The sequence below is a fragment of the Lepidothrix coronata genome, unplaced genomic scaffold (assembly GCF_001604755.1).
Source record: "Lepidothrix coronata isolate B3197 unplaced genomic scaffold, Lepidothrix_coronata-1.0 Scaffold46, whole genome shotgun sequence".
In the NCBI taxonomy this organism is placed as follows: Eukaryota; Metazoa; Chordata; class Aves; order Passeriformes; family Pipridae; genus Lepidothrix; species Lepidothrix coronata.
The window spans coordinates 3,164,956-3,190,676 of NW_016690226.1; the positions used below are offsets into that span (position 1 = coordinate 3,164,956).

The 25,721-nt window shown below is 42.1% G+C and overlaps 2 protein-coding genes across 8 annotated transcripts in view; one reads left to right on the forward strand and one right to left on the reverse strand.

The window, feature by feature from the left end:
- STXBP5L (syntaxin binding protein 5 like) overlaps positions 1–14,942 on the forward strand; it is a 191,367-nt gene extending 176,425 nt beyond the window's left edge. For all 5 annotated transcript variants that reach the window (XM_017814800.1, XM_017814801.1, XM_017814802.1 and 2 more), the window contains 6 exons: positions 8,219–8,458; positions 9,369–9,729; positions 10,692–10,857; positions 12,697–12,808; positions 13,183–13,403; positions 14,449–14,942. In XM_017814800.1, coding sequence (XP_017670289.1) covers positions 8,219–8,458; positions 9,369–9,729; positions 10,692–10,857; positions 12,697–12,808; positions 13,183–13,403; positions 14,449–14,490 — 1,142 coding nt within the window. In that variant the 3' untranslated portion in view covers positions 14,491–14,942. The remainder of the gene's footprint in view (positions 1–8,218; positions 8,459–9,368; positions 9,730–10,691; positions 10,858–12,696; positions 12,809–13,182; positions 13,404–14,448) is intronic.
- A 7,644-nt stretch (positions 14,943–22,586) lies between these two features.
- POLQ (DNA polymerase theta) overlaps positions 22,587–25,721 on the reverse strand; it is a 53,060-nt gene continuing 49,925 nt past the window's right edge. For 2 of the 3 annotated variants that reach the window (XM_017814861.1, XM_017814860.1), the window contains exon 30: positions 22,587–23,223. In XM_017814861.1, the coding sequence (XP_017670350.1) occupies positions 23,110–23,223 (114 nt within the window). In that variant the 3' untranslated portion in view covers positions 22,587–23,109. The remainder of the gene's footprint in view (positions 23,224–25,721) is intronic. The other variant, XM_017814862.1, reaches the window with a different exon arrangement.

Genomic DNA, 25,721 nt, shown 5'->3' on the forward strand with positions numbered 1-25,721 from the left:
TGCATAGCACACTGGATTTTTTTGCACTGGATGAGTGAATGTGACCGTGAGGTTTCCTTCCCATGTGGTGAGGTGGGGGTAGAAGAGGGAGGTTTCCGTTTTTATCATTGGCTTTTTTTCTTGAGTCTGTTAAGTCTGAAGCCCACACGTGGATGTGAGGTAAGTAATGATGGCCTAAGAAGATGATTGGGACAGTTTTCAAAGCCTTAGGCCTCCAAGGAAACAGAGAAACAACTGGTTTCTTGATTTAGAAAAATACTGAAAAAAAGGCACAAAATTATTCAAATGCATGGCAGGTTACTATAGAGAGGAAGGGAATAATCAGCTATCCATGTCTGCTGAGAAAAGAACAGGACATAAATTACTAAGGCAAAAGCCCAACTTAAGGAAGACAGTTGGGGATTCATTTTGATCACAAGGGTAGTTAGCTGCAGAAATGTATTCTCTGAGGAGGTTATTGCTTCTTTGGCAGGTTTTCAGAACAGCTCATATTCTCTGCCACATTCCCTTTGCCAATGCTCTCCATATTGCGGAGTGGATGATTTCTGGTAAACTTCCTTGCCCAAGCAGCCAGCCAAACTGACACTTGCCTGATCTGTTGGGTGTGTTACAGCAGTCATGGGACCACGCTTCACAAGGCCCCTAAATGCCATGGCTTTTCACAGCTCAGCTTTCATAGCAGATGGAAAAGCACTTGGCTTGATTTTTTTTCATTTATTTCTCAGGGAGGGGATTATGATGCTTGTAACGCATTTCAATTTTGATAGCATTTGAAGTTACTTTACATCACTGTAATTGGTAAGACTAGTATAATAGGAAATAACTTAGAAACACTATGGCAAACCACAGTCTCCACTAACTGTTCAGTTTGTCATCATATTTCTTGTCTGTGCAGAGAATCAGATAAAAATGTCACATAGAAGACTTGTGCTATATCTAGAAAGTATGTTTCTTACTGCAGAAAGCTTTATTTAAAAAAAAAGTTATTAGGAAGCTGAAATTATTATTTTTCCTGTATTTAGCAAAATCACAGCACTTCTGGTTTTCTGGGCACTGCAAACTCAAAGATTTCTGAATGAGCATGCATGTGCTTGTAGGTAAAATAAAAACCTTCTCTTTTCTCCTTCCTCTTAGAAAGGAGATGTAGAGAGATTATAAATGTGAGCAAGGGTCAAAGCCTGTTTTTTCTGTGGTATGGATGAATCAAAAATAATGGCAACTGATCTTGGGAGTCATTCAGTCAACCTACTTCAATCCATTTCTTTAAGACGAAGTGTGAGAGTGGTCCTGAGAGCGCATGTCCCAACCAAATAGATGGGACATGCCACTTGCCCAGGAAGTCTGCTAGAGGACATGCCTAGAAAGTAGGTTGTTGTGGCAAGAGAGAGCCTAGTTTCTAGATCCTACCCATGATGTTCGAGTTTCCTAGAACTCATTCATATTTTATATTAGGTCCAGAGTAAATAAAAAATAGGACCAGAAGGTCCAGAAACCTCAGCCACTCAGCTGAGCATCATTGCCAGCAGGGGCTCAGCTTCTAAGGGAGACATGAAAAATGCTGTCCCTCTTAATACCTTGTGGCCAAAAATGCAGGAGGCATGGATGGCTGGATGGCTGGAGTCAGTCCTCTTAGGCTGATTTGTGTCTACAGCCTCCAGTTTTCTACTGAGTGCTACAGCCACTGGACTGCAAAAAGCCAGTGGCACTGTTGTCATTTAGATTGAATCATAATCTTTGTCAGATCTAACCACTGGTTTCCCTTAGAGGTTTAAATGGAGTTTAAGTGTGTGTCTGCCTAAATCTGGTCACAACAGGGCTTGCAATGCCCTATGTCCCTGGAAAAACAGGGGGAGGAGGTTGTTGAAAAAGTGAGGTGCCTTGTGAAAGAGCATGTCTAGTGGCTAGAAGAGGCCTAGGAAGAAATGGAGAAGAGCCTTGATTGGATGCATGTGAGCTGCTGGTGCATGAATTCCAACTCTATTCAGCCAGATATACAGTTCATGTTTGGTTTTTCCTTGGAGTACATTTCTACTGGGATGTTAGGATCAACTTGATTTCTTACAAGAATCTGCAAATTTTCCTTGATTTTGAAACAACCAACTCATTGAAAATGTTGTTGTTCTTACAGTCACTGAATGTCTAGTCAGTTTTAATTTAAATGATGATTTGATTCCAGATTAAGCTAATTTCGCACTGTACTCCAGGCATGTTTGAATTTGAGGATGTGTTTTGCACTGCATGCTCAACTTTAGCATTTTTTCCTTGCTAGTTGTCACTCTAGATCAACATAAACTGTTTTGCTACATGCACAGCACTTCCCTTGGCGTGCCCCAGTGCCCCTGCAGGTGTAGGCTTTGTGGATCTCTGAACCCTAACCCTAATGTCAACTTGGGGCTGAGGCAGAGGTCCGCAGGACCAAGGATGGCCCAGATGAGAAAGATATGGAGGCAGTGATGTTACACTGCCATAGCTTCATCATCCTCTACGATGTCTCGTCTGCCTTATTCTTGGGTACTTCCAGATATGAAAGTCATACAACAAATTATTCTTTCCCAAACCATCAGTGAAAGACGTTTCAGCAGAATGGATAGTTTAGGCTGGGATTTAAGTTCTAGAGAATTGTGATGTCTTTGATTAAAAAACATATGTTCAAGCTTATAATCTATATCCAAACTGAACACTTCGTGATCTTAATGTGAAGACAGGTTGCTTGTATAAGTCAAGGGAAGTGATTCATACAATTAAATATGGATATTTTATAGATTACTTACTGTAAAGATCTTTCATATTTTTATATTTCTATAAAAATGCTTATTTCTACTTCCTTTTCAGTATGAAGAATAGTTCTGCCCTAACAGTTGCATTCTGTTTTTCAAACATGCTCAACTAAAACCTAAGCCTGAACTTTACCATATTCTGGAAATATCAAAATAAAGATCCAAGTCTGGTGACTTGAATCTATTTTCACTTTCAGGCCTTTATTTGCTGTCATTTACATCAGTCTTGTATCAGTGTGATTCCGTGAAGCCATTCAGGTTACACTGCTGTTAACTGTAGCAATTTCAGGGAAATACCTTTCAGAACTTTCTGGGGCAGGGTTGAGCATCCCAGAGCTGTGAGTTCTGTGTCAGCATAGACACAGCCACCCTGGTTGGAATGCTCTGCAAGCAGCATATTCACAGGCTTTTCAACATATTTTTAGGGAAACTTATTTGAGTTAGGAAATCATTTACAGTAAAATGCCAGACTCTTATTGCATTGTTTGTGCTTAAGACAACTTCTGCTTCTTTCTAGTGAATTGTTTTTTGTGGAATGCAGCTTTAGAGTGGTGCTATTAAAAGGTGTTTGAAGCTGTTTTTATAGCCAAGCAAACGTGTGAAAACCCTGTAGCATTACTTCCTGCCCCTTTTTCCTCTGTGTTGCTGAAGCATTGCCACCAGTAATATGGTTTGGTCTCTGTGTCTCTGTGATGTTACTGTGTGCAGATTCATGTTTGAGGTATAATTCCTTTAAGTGTGTATTTCCACTGGCATTCAGAGCTTTGCATGTTTTCCTGACTATATAATTTTAAAAGTGACAGATTTCTTTTGAAATTTTAAGATGATGATCTTAAACTGGCAAATATTTTAAATAGTTCCATTGGCTTCTGTTAAGTCTGGTATCTGGGATTAGAACTTTTAGAATTATCCAAGTGAGGATGATATAAACCATTTAACTTCGTTTCCAGAATATATCAATTTCTGTGTCAAAAAAGGTCATTTTTTGTATTCGTTTCATAAGTAGATCAATTACTCACTATGTTAAAACCAGGGAAGGACCTATAAATAGCGTCCAATTGACTGACAGTCAATTGCAAAACTCCAGTAATTAATGTAAACAGTTGCAGTGAAAATGTTGATCTTTGTCACTGTAAGGTTGGGGGTTTTTTCATTCCTCATAACAAGGGATACTTCTGTTTTCATGATTCCTAACTTCATGAAAAAAATACTTTATGCTTCTGTATAAATGCTAACTCCACTGTTTCAGAAAAATCACAATGACAATTTTCTGAAAGATACGATAGGTGAGGATGTGTTCCCCTAATAAAGCTTTTGCTTTGCAGCTGAGAATAGACAAGTCAGAACATTCCCCTGAACACAGCATACATTTTTTTCTCTTTTTTTTAATTCTACAGAAAAGTAAGGAAATTCTGGCTTTATCTCTGCTAAGCAAAAGGAAGCTAAAAAAGTTTAAAAAAAAAAATCTCTGCCATCTCTGCTCTGTACAGGTGACACTTGAAACACATGAGATAATTTACTCAACTTATCTTTTAAATTCTCAGAAAACCCCCAGACCCTAAATTAAACCTTCTCCTAGACACCAGTGCACTGCAGCAGGACATTGTCAGGCAAGGAAAGAGCTGGGACAGTAACTGCTCAGGGCTACTTTCATATAAATGTCATGATGACGGTTGGCTCAATTGTTCTTGTCCTTTTGCAATGCATGCGACTTTATGGCAGTAGGTTACATTTCCAGACGGGCAATGCTTCAGCAATTACATGGAATCAGTACATTCTCACACGACGAGCGTCACTATACTGCTCGCACATGGATGAACAAAGGTAAGACTCAAAACCACTGGCTTCGTTTTTAACCTGGCATGTGGGTTGAAGTGTCCTGTGTATTTCTGTCAGTGAGGTGGGCAGCAAGTTAGAAGATTTGCAGTTGCTTTTAAATCAGAAGACTTCTGTTTGTGTGCTGCTGGCTCATAGCTCAAAGTTAACAACCAGTCCAGTGCCACAAAGGAAGTTGGTTCCTGCCTTTCCATCTGCAACTCTTTAACCCAAACCATGCATAGGAAGGGGCTGAATGAAAACATTTTGAAGAAAGCAGGATTACTGTTAGGAGAGTAGTGGTGTTTATATTGTGTGGTCCTAATGCATGGAATGCAGCTTTTTGAAATGCTCTGACTGAAGGTAGCAATGCTTTTGCTCAGAGCTGTGCATTGTCTAACATCCTGAACAGCAGCATCTCCCAAATTGTAGTCCTCCATTAACTCTCAGGGAACACTGGACCCCTTTGATGGTGCTCTCAGTTCCTCTGCTGCTACCTGCAGAAATTGCCTGGAGACTTCTTTGGGAAAAAAGAAGAGCCAAGAAATCCAAGTCTACAAGACAAAGAGGAAAAAGGATATGGTGGTCTGAGATGGCTGTGTGGGAGCCAATGGATCCTGGGAGTTGGATATGTACTGGGAATACTGGGAATACTGGGTTTCCTCAAAGCAAGGGTCAATCTAGAGGCAGAAGCACATTTAAGAGAAAGTGTCATGTAGCAGGATGTTCTGCAAGGAGGAGAAGATGAAAAGAGCACTGAGTAGCCTTTCACAGGTGAATGTCCTGTCCCCTTACAGAAGCAGAGGGTCCAAATAAACTTTGATCTGGGTTACAAGGAGTTACCTGGAAGTGGTCCTGGTTCAGACTTCTGCAAAAAGATGTTGTAGCTGACATTCTTGCTACATCCATCATGCAGAGTGAGAAAAGGAAAATATATGAAAAAACCCCAGAATATGATGATTGGGTTTGGGATTGCTAGAGACCGGCAGGTCAACTTTGAGAAGATGGAATGTCATTTTAAGACATAGCAATCATACTAGCAAAGGATATGCCATGGTTTTAAAACTTCTTGAAGGTTGTGCTTTTATGTTTCTCTAGGATACAATAGAGTGGTTTCTAGATAAAGAATTTGGGGTAGAATCTTTTGAGAAAGGAGTCCCAGGAAACAAGCCTTAACTAAACTTTATCCTGAAACCTAGGAAAAGCAGAGATTTCTACCTTGCTTTAGAGCTACTCAATAAAGTCACATAGCAATTGCAGCCTTTGCTGTTCAGATATGTTTAATGACAACAAATTTTGACATATGTCTTGCTGATCTTTGGATTTTCAGTTTGAGTAGTGCATTTAATAGAAAATGGCACAGTATGTTCCCAAAAGTGTCCCAAAGATTCTATCTGTTAGTGTCAGTTTTGCAAAGATGTATTAGTTAACTGTACTGCACAGGAGTGAGGAACATTTCTTGTTAATTTAGGGAGGGAGAAAGCTTGATGACATATGCAAATGGCACATCATGTATTTTAAGTTCTGTGTTTGTCGCCTACACTAACTGCATTTGTCCTTTCAACATCTTTCTTAGTTTGAGCCCCACCATATTTGAATTTTATGTGACTGTGATATTAATACACCTGTTAAAGAGAAAATTAATTACATAATAACATTTTTTTTAAAAAACGAGGTAACCTTTGGGAGGATGATCTCTGCCTTGAAATTACTGTCTTCCTTTCTTTACCTGGCAGCTGTCACTGCTCAGGAAGGAGCTGGGCCAACTAGTCCACTGCAGGAGAAGTACAAGTGCTTGGGGTTATGGGAGACACTAATTCTCAAGGTATTAGAAGCTGTGTTTGTAGATGTACCAACAATCCCAGTTTTATGCAGCTACACTGAGCAGTACAGAGACAGAACTAGAGAGCTACAACAGTGCCTACATGAAAGTGAAAACGGGGTGAGGGCAGGGTTTGGAAGTTCAAGTAAACATAAGTTTCTCTTCCATGAGAGTGGGACTGAAGTGCCAATGACAGCTATCTTGTGAAGCTCCTGTTTGACAAGTTACAGATGACCTCAAAGAATCAAAGGTGGCCCAAGCGTGGAAGAGTAGCAGGAGAATTTGCCCTCATCCCTGCGTACCAACTTTTAAGGTAGCATACGTATGTAGTAATACTTGGTGCAATTCCAGTAGTGCTTTCCCATGGTTCTCTCCAGTCTTCCCCAGGTAGCTGTGGTGAAGAGGACGACTTCAGCAGTTTGCACTGAGGCATCTGTGTAGGGGAATACAATGCTGCAATATGTTGTCTGAGGAAGAGGTTCACCAGCAAAAACGCTGCTTCTGGCGGAGAGTGGGAGCCACATATACAACACAAGGCTTAATTCAGTTTTAAGTTGGACTATGTGAGAAAGTAATTTTCTAATTTTATTCCTCGACAATAGCAGAAAGTATTCCTCTTTCCAGACACTTCTGTTGGCTCTGAAGAGATGAGTCTCTGCTGAGCTATACAAAGGATAATTTCCTACCAGATACAGATCTACTTCATAGTGATAGGTTCAGAACCAAGCCCTTTACCTCAGATCCGATAGCTTCAACTATTTCTCCATCTCCAGGCCCTCCTGACCAGTTTTTGTTGTTGCAGAAGAGCATATGTAGGGTTTCCAATGATCTAACCCCATTTTTGACTACAGGTTGGTAAACATCAGCACTGGCACAAACTGTTTTGCTAGCAGCCAGCCCTACTCCCATCTTCCTTCTGGCTCCTTTCCTCTTCAGTAACTTTTTAGCCTCAGTGTGCTTTATAGCCTCCATTGTGTTGCCACTGACAGTTCCTGCTAATGCCAGTACTTCCTGCCTGGCACTAGGCAAAGCAAAGCAGAGATCCTTATCCCCTACAGCAGTCAGACCCTGTTCATTGCTACCTTTCTCTGAAAAGCTCAGAGAGATTCTCTGAACCTGTGTACTTGCAGTGAGGACAACACAGCTCTGTCTCCAGCTGGCTCTCCACGTTGCCTGCTAAAGCTTGGGCAGGAAGATGAGCCAGTCAGTGCCAACTCACTCTGCAGTTGTTGCCAAGGGCACAGAGCAGGTTTCTCACTTCACTCCCTGGGAAGCCAGAGTCGATTTTGGTTATGGGCTCAGTTTAGCAATGGGTGCCTGTTCCCCAGAGAGCAGTTATTAATAGCTTGACAATAAACAATGGCTCTGAATGCAGTGCTAGAACATCCTAGTGATGGTAACAAGAGCAGAGCAAAGGACACGTGCTGTGAAGTTGGTAATGGCATCTCCCTTCATGTCCTGCAGCAATGAGATACATGGATTAATTTTAAATGCATTGGTAACATATGGATCTGAAGTTATTTTGTGCTATTTAGAACAAGTCCTTTGAGCTAAGGCTGTTGTAAATTCTAATTAGTCTATGCTAATCTCCATAATAAGCAGATCTAACTGATGAGGTCTGACAGCATTTTCCACACTTATTTATACAGTGGCAGCAAGCTGGTATCGCGCTAGTGTCAGAATGTTTGCTCAGGTTACGAAACCTGTATCTTCTGTACCCTACAGGGAGTTTGTATTTTCTGCAGGCTTGTGCCTGTTCTTGGAATACCAATTTATGCCTGTTTGCTTGTATTTATTTATGCAGAAAATAGGGAAAACTCCTTCAGCCGTTCCCGAAGCTCCAGCGTGTCCAGTATCGACAGGGACTCAAAGGAGGCAATTACAGCTTTGTACTTCATGGAGTCCTTTGCCCGAAAGAACGACACTGCTGTCTCCCCCTGTCTCTGGGTTGGAACGGGCCTCGGTATGGTTTTAATCCTCTCCCTTAATCTGCCTGCTAGCGACGACTTACGGCAGTCAGAGCCAGTCATGGTGTCACCAAGTGGTAAGAGTGCAGCTCTTTTTCTGTTTGTTATCTATCTTGGTACGACTGGGGATATAACTGCATGATTGGGCAGAAATTTCTCAATATATGTATTAAGCAGTGGTCACTCGCTACATGCAAGGCACACAGGTAAAAATGCCCATGAGGGACCTGAAGCTTCATGGACTGAGACACTTTGGTTGTGTTAGTTCTGGAGATTACCTTGTGTCATGGGCAAAGTTAAATGTTTCTTGTGAGGACAGGGAAATTAGCAGAGTTCCTTCATACTGTGAAATTACAGTCCTTTGTGCAGTCCTGTCTGGGATGCTGTGACAGTTTGGCTGTCTCTCTTTCAGAAAGCTGCAGAGAAGCAGAAGGGAGTTCAGGAAAGGAAACAAAAATGTTGGCAGGTTGCTGTACCAGGAGAGATCCTTGGCTGAGCAAGTGACAGATGGTGTAGCAGAGAGAACAGAGGGCTGAGAGAGGTCAGGTCTGAGGAGAGGCAGTATGTGCTTAAAAAACGGACAGAAAAGCAGATAATGCACAGGAACAGAGGTTTCCCACCCACACTTTGTTTAGGAAAAACAATTCTGGAAGGTCATCAGACTAAGAAGAGCAGTTTTACTGCTGGGGAATAAATGTCCTACTAGTATAATGTAGAGATAAACAACAGGCTATCTTTATGGTATTCAATAGCATGTATTATATCCACTATTATAGATATTGGCTGCCTGATACTTTTTCAGGCTATTTGGTCACCTTCTTGTGTAGTCAGAAAGAACTGAGCAAGCAAGACTCGTCACCTCAGCTAGATTAATGTGTGTGCTCTGTTTACAAAAGCTGAATGTCAGCTGCGCTGCACGCATTCGCAGCACTGACAACCAGTCTAATTGTGGTGCCAGTGTCAGTGAGAGCAAATTATGTTCTGCAGGCACTGTTCTGACACTGAAAGGAGCCGTGCTGACCTTCGCGTGCTTGGACTGCATGGGGACATTGACACATCCACCGTATGAAGTATGGAGGGATCCACACAGTGCTGATGACGGTGAAAAAACAAGGAAAAGGAAACTTGTCATGCATTCCCCTTCCTCCTCCCAGGATATGGGTGATCATCAATTTGCAGTCATTTGTTCAGAAAAACAAGCCAAAGTCTTCTCATTGCCTTCCCAAACATGTCTTTATGTCCACAACATCACCGAAACGTCCTTTTTATTGCGAGCAGATGTGGTCACCCTCTGTAACAGCGTCTGTCTGGCGTGCTTTTGTGCCAATGGGCACATCATGACACTGAGGTACTTATCTAACTAATCTTGTGGCAAAACTAAGCAAAGAGGTGGCACAGTGCCACCTTATTCCACATGTGTTTGGTCCTGAGTGCCTGATGCTCTGCATTAACTCCCCGGTGGGTGCATTTAACTCCCTGCCTTGCCACAGCCAGGCCTGCTTCTTGGGCTGTCTCCATGTGGGGAGTTAAGGCAGGGGCACAGCAAAGCCAGCTCCTTTTTTTCATAGAAATCTTGTACCTGTGACTGTTGATGGCTCATGGTTTTTACCTATTGTAAAAGAAAACTGATAATTTTGCTCAGTTATGGGGGGTCAGGTATAGAGGAGTATAGAACTCAGTCATAGCAGGATACTGTTTATCCCATGAGAAGTAGCAAGTCCCACTCTTGCCTTTTCTGGAGACTTCCTGTTCAGAGCACCTGGTTTCCCTTCCTTGTCACCTCCCCCAGGGTGCCGACTGTGCAGTAGCCCTATGGTTATACCGTCACGTTGCTGCACCCCCTTTCCCTGGCTAGGCCATTTAAATTTTAGAAAGTGCTGTCCAAAACAGCAAACCATGAGAAGCTGGAGGACAGCAAAGGCGATGCTGGAGCCTTTGTCCACAGATTGGAAGCAGGGCCCTGCCATGCCATTTCCTGCAGATGTCCCTGGGTAACTGGGGACAAGCCTTACCCTACAAACTGCCCAGCCACATGGCACAAGCTGTACTGTGCCACATGCACATCCCAAACCCAGACAGTAGCAGAATCCTTAGGGTCACTGAGGCAAGGCAGGTGAAACTTCTCTATTCAAGCAAATGAAGTATGATGAGAAGACAGCATGTTTATGGCAGAATTTTTCAGCTTAGAGCTACACTTAACTGTTCAGTTAAGAAAAGCATAAACTTAAATGTCGGTTTAAAATGCAGCCACAGAGCAGGTGTACCATGTGTGGTACCTGGTGAGTAACCTGGCAATCTGCTTCTTCTCAGTTTGCCCAGTTTTCGCCCACTGCTGGACATCAACTATTTGCCTGTAACAGACATGAGGATAGCACGGACCTTTTGCTTCACTAATGAAGGGCAGGCTTTGTATCTCAGCTCTCCCACAGAGATCCAGCGCCTGACATACAGCCAGGAGATGTGTGACAATCTACAGGTAGGGCTCAAACTCTTACTGTGGTGCCTTTGTGTGGGAGGGTCAGTGACCTGACTCGTCAGGGGTAAACTGGCACACTGCTAGACTTTGGCGTTTGAAATGAAGGCTGTGCTGCAGGAGCAGGACAGATATGTTCCTCTCCACTTGCCCTGACTGAATGATGCCAAAGCAACAGAGAGAGGTCAGCAGCTCTGTTGTTCTTTGGGCTTTTTCATGCATGTGCATTCATTTTCATGCATGTGCATGTCATGTGCACCTAGCGAAAGTGCAATAAGTGCAATAAGTCTTTACAATGTTAGATATGGGCTGGTTTGGGGTCTTCTTTACAATGAAAATGCAAATGAAAATGTCATTTACTGAAGAGAAGGAATTGTGAGAGGTTACAGGGAGAAACATGAGTAATAAAAGGGAAAAAAAAAGAGGGGGGAATAAGTTCTAGGTTATATAATTAGCAGTAAACTAGGATGGAAATATAAAAGAAATAGTCCTGCCAGCACTCATTATGCCCTAGGGAATAACATGTGCTGAGCTGCTCAACTTGCATCACTGTCTGTCTCAAGTCTGAAAAAGCACTGTGAGGAGGGAGCATTGCACACAAGCTTTTGCGCATCAGAGAAGGGATTATTTTGTAGGGAACCGATTTTAAAATAATCAAAAGGTTTGACTGATGTATCTTAGACTATGGGCCTACAGTGAGAGGCTGTTACCAGCCAGATTTAATTTTTTTTATTAGCCTTAATAGCATCATACAACAACCAAACCAAGGGAAATTAGGCCCTTGCTTCTATTTACTGCTGGACTAGGGCTGCTTTTATCTTTAGTTTTATGCAAAAAAAGGTTTGCACAGTTCTTCATGCTACCTAGGAAAACAAAGCTAGGCTGCATGAGAGCCTCCACTTAAGCTCCAAGGGCTGCAGTAATTTCTCTCCCCAGAGCAGGTGACTGTGCAGAGGAGCAGTAAGTGTGAGTCACAGCGCTGTCCTAGCACTCAGCCTCCCAGGAGCAAGCGCTTTGTGCAACACAACAGCTGTATCTGCCTGTTGGGGCTTGGATGAGCAAACACAGAGCTGAGCAACAGGGCAGCAACTGTTCCCAGTGCACACAGCCTCACTGGTGTCAAACACTACTGGGACTGCACACTTTCTTCATCAGTTTTATTTCAGAGAGCTGGCTTTTCCTAGTACTGCCGCAAATAAATCTGAGCCTGAGATTTGTTCGGGTCGACTGCTCCAAGACGGAGCAGTCACCATGACAGTGCCTTATTTAGCATTACTGATGGCACAATAACAGTGGGAAGGTTGTATGGAAGGTAAGGGGTTTTGTTTAAAACAAAACAACAAACAAACCCTACGGTAATCAAACAAACAACAAACCACCAAACTCTCTGAACTGCTGTCAAGCACTGAATTCAGGTATGTTATAAAAAGCAGAGTGACTGCCCAGCTTGCCTGGGTAATCACTAAAGCAAACCAAATAATAAACAACAAATTGTTTATTCAAGTATAGTGTCACCTCTGCAGTTTCTAAGCAAAATGTGATCTTATCATTGGTATTTTCATCCTGCATTACTTAAAATTTTTTGTCTCTGGTAAAGAACATGGGCGTGGGCAGTGACAAGCCAAGTGCCTTTGAAAGCATGAGTGAATCTAGTTAGCCCAAGCATTTGCCTGCCAGGAAACATGAATGTTAAGTACACCATAGTATTCACACAACAGACTCTTTTTAAAAACTAGTTAATTGGATCCAGTGCATGTGGCTTGTTAATGCAAATAAAGAAAGCACCTAGGACTGGTTTGACCTCATTAATTTTTCACATGGACATTTTGCTGGCTTTGCTAGGACATGCTTGGGGATTTGTTTACTCCTGTGGAAACACCAGAAGCCCAAAACAGAGGTTTTCTCAAAGGACTTTTTGGAGGAAGTGGACAAGCTTTTGACAGAGAGGAGCTTTGTGAGTAATTTATTGGGTTTGGGGGTTTTTTTTGGCAGAAAGTTATTCACAGGACCACCCTGCCCTTGTCATCTAGGAATGGAGTCATACATGAGATTTAAATCATCTACAGAAAGTTGACATAATGAAGGGAGGGGAGGGTCCTTGGTTGCCTTCCCATAATTCCTTCACCTTAGAAGTTTCTTCTGAGCAATGGAGGGAGGGGCACCTGACTGCACTGTAGATGTGCAGGTGACAGAGCAATGTCTTCCACATGTGCCATCTGCCCATCAAATGGCATCACCGCTGCAAGGCTGCAGCGGGAGATTGAGAAGCACTGACAGAGCCACAGCCAGGAACTTATTCCTGTCTGTTTGTCCCTTTCTCCTTTGCAGTTGGTGAGGCTACGGCAGGAAAAGCCTCTCGCAGTCTCGCCCAGCACATCCCTGGATCAGGTGGGATTGAAGGTGTGAGAGGAGCTGCGGGAGGAGTCATTGGGGACTTGACTCGTGCACGCATTGCCCTTGATGAGAGAGGACAGAAACTGGGAGAGCTGGATGAAAGGACTGCAAGCATGATGGCCAGCGCAGAGGCATTTTCCAAACATGCACACGAGGTAGGGCCCTGGCACCATACACCCAAAACTAACAACTGCCAACCCTGCAACTGAGCCTTTGCTTCCCTTTGGGAAGGTAAAGTGCAGTTCTCTCCCTTCACCCAGTCATGTTGTTAGAGGTTGTACTGTTAACTGACACACCATTTTTCCTCCTCCCAAACAATGAGAATGCCAAATATAAACTTCCATTGCACACCCCTTCCTTTCATGTTTCTGTAAATGAGCATCCATTGTTAGCCTCTGAATTTAGAACGTGGCACTTCTCATCTTGCCTTTCTCACTAATTCATTATGATTTGTTTTTTTAAGCCACTTAATGCAGCACATCTATGCAGTAGGGCAGAAAACAGGTAGGTGGATGTGTATATAGGAATCTTATCTTACTGGGAAGAGGAGGAGAACATTACTAGTACAACACTGTGGTACAGTTATATAGAATAGGGCTTGCCTGGAATAGACAGCTTCTGTGCTTAGAGCTCCAAATGGAAAACCTCTTCCATCCCACGCTGTTAAGACTGGGAATCAACTAAAGTGATTTTTCTTGAAGACAAAACAACATTAAAGAATACTTCCCAAAGTGCACGTTTTTCATTTAATGTGCATCACATCTCTGTACAAAACCTTTACATTTTTATTGGCTTTTGTATGTGTGAGGCAGGAATAATGTGCCCCAAAATGCAAAAAGTTTGTATATTCAGAGGTTATCTACTATGCTCCATAGATAAGCTTCTTTCTATATGAATAAAAAGGAAGTTCTTGATTATTGCCATACCTTTAGTTTTTGAAGAAAAAAAGTAGTTAAAGCTCCTTGGGGAAAAGCTAACAAATATCAGTAGCAGGTAACACACTTTTTAATGTAATAACTATGAAATTAAATATGAGATCTCAGTGGACTCAAGACCTGATGACCCTGTTAGTGAAGTACTGCATTGCTCTTTTTAATAATGAAGTTTGTGACAGCTAATGGGCCTAGGTCATGTGTGGTACCTCATAGGTAGGGCAGTGGTTTATATTGCCATTTTTTGTTTTTTTTCCCATTTCTGTAGGTGATGCTGAAATACAAGGACAAAAAGTGGTACCAGTTTTAGACTTTCAAAGAAGCTGCTTTTGGCTTTATTAAGAACACTGTTCAGGGAAGCAACATTAATTCCCAAATCTACCAGTCACTGGCCAAAGACAGCTTTTTTCTCCTAGAAGATGTTTTCCTGTTACTATTATTGGATTCATCACAGTGGACGTCAAGGAGAAATTTTACAGACCGTGAGATGGAAGCTGGAATCATGAGAGTCTTATTCCAACAGCTGGCTCATGCAGTGGCCCATTTTTTTCCAAAAGGAACTCAACCATCACTGTGGCATGTAGTTTTTCAGAAGCTGTAGGTATGAACTGTGGGGGGTGTCTCTGGTTAAAAATACTCTGTACAAACTCGAATGTTAATGCACTTATAAAACTTTGCATGACTAATTGCCATCTTAAAAAAAAAAAAAACAGAGAAAAAGAAAGCATGTTGTGACCGAAGAAAATGGGATTCATTTCTATTCTGAGAAAAAAAAAATTAAATAGCAAAAATCTTTATTTTTTAAAAGTGACATTATTAAAAGCCAGTACATTTCAAGCATGTTTGCTACCATTTTCCACATAAAAATGAGTTGAGCTGCATTTTCTTATCTGCTATTTATTTCCCTTGAAAAACCTTGCTTGAAATCAGTGCTCTTTAACTCCTAAGAAAATAGATTCGAAATCCTATGCCCAAAATTTACAGATTTTACAGGTAGCTGAACAGGCACTATCTGAAACATCACTAAAACATGAGCATAGATGGTTTATTTGCAATTCAGAGCTCATGACACGTCATCCTTATCTGTACTTTTTAAAATGCGCTCCAGATTCATCTCAGTTGTCCTTGAAGGGGGCCACGGCACTTTTCATCCCCATGGAGTCTGTATCACTTGGTTGCCTTATTTCTCAGTAGCAGGAATAGAAAACCAGTTTTGGAAACCACTTCTTCAAGTTAAGAAAGGCAATATGGGAAACCACAGTCCTGTCAAATTCTGCTCACGGAGGCTGCTTAGCAGCTTGCAGAGCAGTGATGCTTCTCAAGTGCTCAGCTGAAATTATGTGAAGGGACCTGCACAGTAACCTCCTCAAAACTTGTGAGAGAGAGAGAGGGAGGGATCAGAGCAGCAAGACTAAAAGATGGGTCAGAGGAGAAGCGTGGAAAACCATTGTGAACACACATATATAAAATGACACCATAGGTGAGTGGCAATTGATTCTCTGCTCACACTGCTAAAAGTAATTTGCTTCTGCTTCAAAGTGGTTTGCTTGGTTTCTACAGTGAACTCTGCAAAAAACTCTGCAGCCTGCAGCTACAGAAGATAACAGTAAGTAGAACCTATTGCCTGTCCATGCAAATAGATTCCTAGTCCATAAGAATGCTCCACATTAGCCTACAAGAGCCTCACTTCCACAGTTCCACAGTGGAACTCTTAATTTAGAAATTTTTCCAAGATTGGCTTGGAAACAAGGCACTAAAGGATTGTTTTCATGTGCCTGGACATAGTTTCAAAATAGAAAAAGAAAGTGAGGAAGAGCTGGAAAAACAGCAGTTAAAATTTTTCTGTAGAAGAAGAGTGACATCCTCTGTCCCTTCAAGGAATCCTGATGGACACTGATGCAGACAGGCACCATCCTCTCCTAACTAGACCTTAACTTCACTGGTGTTTGTGTCATCATAGCGTTCAGATGATTCCTCTCAAAGATGTCTTTCCCACATTCTTCCTTTACCTACAGCCCAAGAAATTGTACCATCCAGAAGTCTGGCCTCACTATCGGCCCACTGCACAAGTTAAAGGGAAGAGATTTGAGGCATTAAATTTCACATTCACATTGTAGCACAACCAAATTTCATGATTTACAGGACTTTTACGTTTCTCTGTAGGCAAAATCAAAATGATGGCCCTGACAGGTCTAGCTCAACAGGGAATGAGACTCAACAAGTTCCTCTGGCACAGGAGAAACCACCCTATGTTGTGAGAACTGTAGAAACTTGTTGAGAAAAAGGTCAAAGCCTCAGCAATGCCTGGGTTTCTGCTGAGAGCTAAGGAATTGAAGTTGTCCATGACTCGAGAGGATGTGTCTCTGTGTGTGTATTTAAGTCAATGCCAAACTCATCACTCTGATGCCAACAGGAACCGGGCTGGGGAATTCCTTCCAGTGGCTGGGTCACAGAACTGACCACTTGTGTCTGTAAGGACACACTGCTCTAACCAGGTATCTAGAATGAGAAATAAATGAGAACAACATTATAGCAATTTGATCTTCTGTTTAAACATATATGCAATGGCCTGTGCTCTGGTCTATAATCCAAAACCACTAGTCTCTGGACAACAAAATCATTTGGGGCAGCATTCAAACCCTCCAGCAGCCAGCTTACTTTCCATGATGAACTGGTGTATCACAGTCAGCAGTGCACCAAGCAGCCCTACAGGTGGTGCTCAGGCAGCCATCGGCTCACTGCAATGACAAGGAGGGCACCAGGTCTGCCTAAGATTTTGGCTGTACCTCACATAGGATGCTGATATTGCCAAGCCCCCCATTACCTTGATTTCAGTGGAAATGGTGTCAGGCTGGAGCTAGAGCCCACTTGCTTGTTTGAGAACTGTATGAAAATTTACGAGCAACTTTTAACTGCTAATCACTGCAGCACATCCAGAGAGAAAAGTGTCTTCAACATTTACACAATGCCTGATTGACTTTGGCTGCCAACAGTCTCTAGCTTAACACCAGGGTAAAAAAATCTGCCAGTAAATTTCCATTTGCATTTTTATGCAACAGAGAAAAGAGAATTTAGCAGCCCTCAAACTTACAATTTTTATTACTAAACTTTTAAGCAACCTTTCTCTAGTACTCCCCATCAGGTCACAGCTTTCCACTCATATATTTTACATATTTCCAGACAGTTAGTTACCAATTGCTATTTCTGTTAAGTTCACCACTTGTGACTATAATTATCAATTTTCTTGTAGTCTGTAGAGATCTAAAAAGTTGTATATGTTTGTATATAGAACATTCTATATATATAATATATATATGTAATGTATATGTTGTATAAGTTTGTTAGTGCACACTGTTAAATGCTTTCTATCAAGATTTACCATGTATGTGGAAAAAAATCTCATCACTTAAAAAGTTCAATGAGGGAGGAAAACTTCTTGCCTGGTTGATTTATTGTGAAATGAGGGGGAGTGTGGGATTTTTGAAAGGCTTGACCTGAACACTAATGAAGTCTGTTAGTGAAAGGCATAAAGCTGCAGCATTCCAAGCAACGAGCACAGCATCTGACTGTAAGAAAGACTGTAAGACTGTGACTGGCTGTAAGAAAATCGAGGGCACTGGCTGTCACTGGATGTTGAAATCTTTCTGTGCTTTCACCTTTCCCACTAAGACAGCACCACCTCAAGCAAAATCCTAAGCTTAGACGTATCTCCAACATCCCAATCCTCAGCTACAACAGGCCAGATAGGCTGGAAATATTTGTCCAATTAAAATGCTGTTTGTTCATTTCCATACCTTGTTCCCTCACATTCTTCTTTCCAGGAGCTCTGTAACGATCACATACAAAACCAGATACACAGACCTTCCAACAGCACTCACACCTTTGGGTTTGACCAGATGTTTTTAATCTTATGTCTAGAGCTGTAGATAGATAGAGAAAATGCTTTAAATTAGATTATTTTGAAGCTTGCAGAGTTGGCAAGTCTTCAGTGAAGTACAAGCTATTTTATTAATTAAAAAAAAATTCCTAGAGCTTTAACTTAAATTTCAAATCTTGAAGTAAAAGACAGGACAATGGAAATTTTGGGTTGTATAATTACCTGGGGAGTTTTTAAGATTTTTTTACAGTTCTATGGTTCAACTACATACATCAGTTAGACATTCCCTATGGTACCAGAACATAGCTTGGTACATAAATATTTGACAGAAATACTCTATTTACTACACATATTGTATACAATTATCACATAAAACCCCTCTAAAACAGTATATATTCCTTTTCCAGAATCCTTCTCACACCACAGTGTGTGGACTGTATCAAAGATGGGCATACAAACATTTTTTTTTTTCAGTAGAGGACTTAACAAGCGAAGAAACCACTTGGAACTTGAGAGCTGCATGCAATCTCAGGCCTCCTTCATTCATAAACCATGTGTGTTGTAACACAGGCAAAACCCCAGTTTTTGGTTCATTACACCCCTCAAATACCTTGGGCCATGCCCCCATACATCCTTTTCCATACCCTAAAGGTGAATTCAAGCACAGCATATTTCAGTCTTGAATAGTTCTCTTGCCTTGGTATGGTCTTAGTAAGAACACACTCTCTCTCATTAAGGAACAGCGTGTGGCCATTTGTAGTCAACTCTTCATCTTAGGTGTATAAGCAATAGTCACGTAAATGAGTGTTTCCATTCATGTGTTTTGTTTTGTGATTAAATCAACAAATCAAACATTGTACTTTTTTAAATAGCAACAAATATTCAGATTCAGTGTCAAGGAAATGTGGACTTAATATGTGTGGGGTTTGTTAACAAGTCATTACCTGTCTCTCAGAACGAAGGCTAATCTGGGGTGAACCACACACTCCTGTGCTAACCATGTCCTGTTTCCACAGGTATCCTAAATCAGTGTCACAAAACTAAGGCATCTTTAACTGAGGCTGTTTCGAATCCCCAGTCAGAAAAAAAAAAAAAAAAAAAAAAAAAAAAGGAGGGAAAGAAAATAAAGGAAAGAATTGATACTAGTTGGTGTAGATCTCTTTTTTTTCAACCTCTACTCCTAAATTCATTATAGTATTTCAAAAGTGCATGCTTTGTGTAAAGGCTTTGGATGGAGTTTACACTACTCAATCATTCAGGAATACAAAAAAATGCAGTTGTGGTTGTTGCTGCAGTGGGGTTGGTCACCTCCCTTCCTCCAGCAGCTCCTGCAAGGACAAAACCCATATGCCACTTAGTGATCCCATGGTTTATTGCAGGGAGCTCACGTGGAGCTCATAACTGCAGTACCAGCTCCCAGGGATATTCGTAGCCTTGTACTTGGGCTTCCCAACCAACCAATGGTACCCTTCACATCACTTTCCCTTCAGGTTAAAAAAAGTCACCTACAAGCTGAGGTCTCAGAAGGGCAGAAGTGTGCTCATCAAAGGGCACTTCCCCATAGCATGTTTGAGTTGTTCTGCCGGGAGAGGCTCAAAATGTCAGCAAAAGGTACTGAGCTTCCAGCTCCCTCTTTTCAGCTATGTATTTACAGGAAAAACTTTACAACTCTCTTCTAGATGAAATGCAAGTAGCATGGGAGAAAGGCAAAAGGACCAAACCAGACCAGATTACAAGTGTCATTAGTTGTCACCTGCCTCTCACCACTTCTAGTGGGCAGGGAGAGAAGGAAAGCTGCAGCAGAAAGACCAAGGCAAAACAAGCTTGTGGTCTGCATGTGAGGAAAAGGACCAAGAGGCACGAGTTCCTCCTACCAAGGCTGGGCAAGTTCTGCCCCATACCAGTAGGCAGCTGCATCAAAATTTGAGTCATTTGACAAGAAAGCAAATATGAACCAAACAGAAGAGGGCTGCCCAAGGGCACAGGCTCTCCCTGTGAGGAGCTGGGTCACACAGGTTCACATGATGTGAAGACAAGGCGTTCCTGATGACCACAGCTACTGGTCAGGACTGGATCCCAACACAGTTTCTTTTGGCAGACAGACACCCACCTGCAGAGCCATGCAAGGGCAGCACAAGGGCACGAGGCAGGATTAGGCTGCTGTAGCAATTCTGTGTACAACAATGACAGGGCTGCAAAACAGAACTCTTACCCCTTCTGCAGTGTTCATCTGTCCTTGTCTTGGGCTGCACCAAATAACAGGAGACTGAAGTGGACTGTGAAGAGACACACACAAACCAGCTGAGGAACAGAGAGCAAACACCATCAGATGCATCCCATTCTGATTACAAAGAGGCAGAGAATAACCTGCACTCTGGTTATCAGGTCCTGAACTAACAAAAAGCCCAATTTCCAACTAAACACAGGCCTCGGCCCATCTGAGGTGGGTGAAGAGGGGCCCACAGGCAAAAATAGGTAAGTAATGTGAGCAGCCAGGCTCCTTCTACCATCTTCAGAAAATAGCATGTACACTTTTCTGCACAGTTCTGGGCAGTGTTTCTGCTTACCTGACCTGAGCTCTCTTCTGCTTCTTCTGCTCAGTCTCACTAAGAGTTAAAGTCTAATCAGAATTAAGGAATTTAAATAGCAGCAATCAGGCAACAGCTCAAAGCCAATCCTAATAACATGACTCAAACACCGCAGTCGCCTCGCTCACAGAGTAGAGGCTACCTTTTATCTTCTCATTTGCTTCAAATTACTGCTTAATTAAAATGAACTCATCGAGTTTGTCAGGCAAAATAGTTTGGATCTGTGTCAATCCCCTTATTGATTAGCATTACCCCTGTCTAGAGAGCTTGTTGGGAAATACACATCCATCCTTTGGAAATTCTGAAGACAATATGTGGTTGGAAAATATCGTAATGTGCCAAAGAACAAGCAACCCAAATTACAGCAGCCCCAGTGAGGCCTGAAATACAGCACAGGTGTGTCACCGCATGACACCCAGGGACAGGAAATCATTAGGCCATGTGAATTGATAATGAGTCCAACCCAGCATCTTCACAGGCAGAGCACACAAATGGTCAGGCACCAGGGTGCCGAGGCTCAGATCTGTTAGTAACAAAAGCTTTAATAAGGTAAGAAAAAAAACTACAGCAACTGAAAGTTGTGGATAAAGAGCTCAGCCATCAGGTGACAGATGTTGTAGAAAACCACAGCATAGAGCAGGCAGGAAGAAAACAAAAAATCTCAATGTAAAGTGAAATACAGAATGGGAAAGAGGGCCAAGTTGGTGCTGAGAAGGGCAGTCAAGGCATCCTCACCTGGGGCTCTGACTCAATACCACGTGTCCATTTTGCTGCACAACAGGGAGGTGGTGGATCAGAATCTGGGATGCAGCCTTTTGTACATAGGACCCATTAACATCTTTGAAAACTCACTGCGTTCTTCAAACCTCGGTGCCATGTACTTCTGATGTCAGGATAATGGCCATGCCAGAAGTGCCGCATTTGAAGTTAACAAGCTCAAACCCTGTTGAAAGCCAGGTGTGCATCCTCTCAGATCAGGCTGTAAAGGTAACTTCAAAAGTACAGTGCTCAAAAAGGATCCAGCATAAGTTCAGAAATGAAAGAATAATTAGGGGCTTGAAAATTTCTCACAGGAGGCAAGAATGGAAGATGGAGATTGATTATATTAGGGAGGAACTGCAGAAAAAAGACATGATATAATAATTAGAGGCATAAGGAAGATGACAGGAGCACTTGTCCTCCCTTTCTTGTAGCATAGAAGGGCTACATGATGAAAATTACAGAATCCAAGGTCAGGCACTGTATGAAGTTAACTAAACAGCTGACCTTGTATAACCATCACAGCTGTCTGGAAGGGAAACAAAAATATGTGATGTGAGATTTAGCCAGACCAGAAGGTAGCAGTGGGGAGAGTGATGCCAAATAGTTGATATTAATTCCCTGCAAGCTCCTTCTTTTGAAGCATCTGATCCCAGCAGATGACCCCAGTCAAACTCAAGACCAGCTCAGCTTGACAAGCCTAAATTCCCAGAAAAACTTCCTGCCCCATCATTGGGTCGGAATCAAAGACTGAGGCAAACCATGGGGGAAATCTGAGCAGATTTTAGTGGGGCTACCGACACACAGGGTGTGAGGCTTCCCTAGGAGACTGGTCTCTGAATGAAGAGCCACAGGTCACCCACCACCGTGCAGCAATTCCTGACTCCTCTCCAACACACATACCTCAAACATCAGCAATGCTGCCACATCATCTGGGCAGACTAAGATACGTTTCTTTCTTCACAAAAAATACGAATTGCCATTAAGTTTTTAACCAATACATTGAGTTTGATTCTTTAAAAAGTTTTTGCTGGTGATAACGCTAAGAGACTCCAAACAATATCCCTCTTGAGGCCAGTTTGCAAGGTAGCAGTAGGATTGATTACAGCAGTCAGTCACCAAAATGCTTTCTTAAAAAGTCAGAATCCAACCAACACCAGTTCTGTGAATGCTGCACAGCTGCTCAGAAATCCAGCCAGCTGTAAAGCCACTTGAGCACCTGAGTACCATCAGCAGAATCCAGTACAAGATATCCCTGGCAGAGGCCTGTAAAATTCTACATCAAGTGCAATCACAGTGACTTTTTTTGTCCTAAACAATTACACACAAGAACTGCCAAATTATCTTTGTGCATTGTTTTAATGAAGTAATGCAGCTCATTTCATATGTAATAAATTCATTAGGCTTTGGGGTTTTGTACAATATCAAGTATAATACAACAGAATTCATTTTAATACTGTTCTTTTTGCAATTAGTAATTTTACAGTTCTGTAAATGTGCTTCACTGCTCTGTCTGAGCTCTGAAGGGTTTGGCTTGGTGAATTCATACTAGCTTCCACCACACATTTTAGAAGGCAGTTTGCTTTGATGCCTGTAGAAACACGACACAGGAGGATCACACCGCCAGCAGGTGATCGCAGGCCCTCGCCCTGCCCAGTCCTCGGCACCTTCTGCCTCACCACACGTGAGAAAGCTGCATTGCATATCAGAGCTCCAGGTCCTGCAGGTCTCCCCAGCTAGGTCCAATTCTCACTTTAACATTCAGCTTTACCGAGAGTTTGATGGCATTTTCCATCTCGTGCTTCACAATCTGAGCAACCTATAAGGAAACATCAACCATGAGACACACATGTAACTTCAGTGCTTTGGTTTTCTGTCAACAACTGAGGTGGACAGACACCTGGAATCCTCTCCTGCACTGACTTACCACCAGTGGGAATGCAACTGAACATTTTAATCCTGACTAGGGTTTATGAATGGAGAAACTGTATAAAGCCAGCAAGATTTTATGGAGCACACAGTTGTGACTGGTTCTGCACTGTTTAAGACTGCTTAGAAAAGAGGCAAGATTAACTTTCTATAAAACACTTGAGTGTCCTGCAGAGTCTCCTTCACCCACCTGCATAACTATTTCATAGAGTCTGTTCTGAAAACTTAAACATACTGAAAGCAAGACACAAAACAAATACACCAGAAGCAAAGAATGGTGGCTCCTTCGTGCTATGCTGGCAAAAGAAGCCCTCTGTGAAACACAAACTATAAATCTCTGAGAAAGCAGATCACATTCAATGCAGGTGCTGGAAATACTGCCCAGGGCCCCCCTCACTGTTTTGTTGAGGTAACCCCTGCCCTCTAGTAAACAAGTGAGGTAACTGTTCTCTGCCCTCCAGAAGTATTCCTAAAAAAAAAATTCATTTCAGTACACAGTCAGGGAACCAAACAGTTCTTTCTGCAACTATTTGAATTATAAGAGACTGGATTTTTTTTCCTGACTGTAAAAACCTGCCCTGGATAAAGGGACTCTCTTTCCTACCCCAAGACGCACACAGAATCCAGCTTGTCCTGGATTGCTTATTTGAACAAATCTTTCAATCCACACCCATCCGTGAACCTTCCCACAGCAGAGTGAAAAGAGGCTTCGAATTTATGGTGATTCCTCAACTCAGCTAGAAGCCACTGTGTCCGTAGAGGAACTATTCAAGCTTTCTGACCCTTCAGCACATTTTCATTTCCTCACAGGTACCCACTGTAGAAATTTCTCCATAGTTTTTTGCTGGGAAATGGAGGAGAGGATTTGAGGAGATCAGAGCACAAGAGTTTACAACAGCACTAAGAACTAGGGGGACATTTGTCTTCCAAACCTCTATGCCCTTACATACCAACATTTCAAAATGATCTTGATAACCTAGAAAAATGCTTTGAAATAGGATGTAATTCGGCATAGATGAGTACAGAGTAGAAAGAAGCAGGGTAGAGAATTAGGACAGAAATAATCTACTGTTCAAAAATAGGATGAAAAATAACTGCCTGGGCAGGAAAAAAATGGGGTTATCAGAGATTAAAAACTGAGCAGGGCTTAATCAAGGCACACTACTGTGAAAAAGCAAGCAAATGAAATTCTGGATCACAGAAAATGTTGCTTGCATGATGCACAGATCAGTTTTCCACTGTATTCAAACTACTCCAGCCTTGATCAGGTTGGGCCCCAGTATGTTAAAAAAAAACATGAACCATACAGAAGGGGATTCTCTGGGAATGGTCACAGGTCCAGCACACAGCACCAGCAAAGAGCATCAGATGAGGGCTGCTGCACCTAGAGCCAGGGACAGTAGCTGTGCTGCAGGGGAGACATGAAAACCTGCTGTTTCAAGTGATTGCTCAGAAAATCTATGGATAGAAATATACCCAAAGGAAGTTAGAAAAAGTGGTAATAATGAAAAAATGTTAATGAAAAAAATATAATACAATAAATGATAAGTAAATCCACTCACCTGGGTCCAGTTCTCCTGGGGACACCATGATAACCTGAAGTCAGTATCTAAAGATGTAAAAGCCTATACTCAGGGAATCTCAGTTTTCTACAGGAAAAATATTAGGAGCCTTTTCATCTCTAAAACAGCCTGCCTAGATTGAAGCAGCAGATGTCTGACCAAAGCTGTCAAAATGAGCAAAAGCTCAAGATGATATTCAAGAGAAAAATATTAAACCTTTTGTTTATATATATATATATAAATATTATATATACATTGAAAGCTTTCTCAGACTAGGAGTTACTACTTGCCATCAGGAAATGACCTTTTGTCATTAAAGATGTGCATGCGTAGAAGTGGAAGAAACATATCCCCAAGATATGAAAGCATGGCCAGATAGCCCGCATTTGTGCTCAGGACTTGGGAAAACACTGAGCTGCCAGCACATGGCTAGAACACTTGCCACTGAAAGCTGTCACACAGACACCAAAAACCTCTGTGCCCAGGCACAGGAGTGCCTTCAAGGAGGAAGAGCACATACACAGGCAAATATGCACGTGAAAGGCACCTTAAGTCCACACAGCACATTTCTTGTTCCTACCGTGCTGTCAACGAGCACCATACTGCTCCTACCAGGAAGACAGGTAGGGAATGAGGAAACAAGCACTAAAAAATCAGAATCCTCCTTTCCCTACACAGAGTACAAACCACAGCTGTAACAATACATGTTCTGAGTCAGGCACCAGAGTGTAAACAGGAAGGCAAAAATACCTCCAGATGAGGAAACACTTTCTCCTACACCTGTCAAAAGTACTAAGCTACTTCACTCATCAAGCCTTGCAGAGAA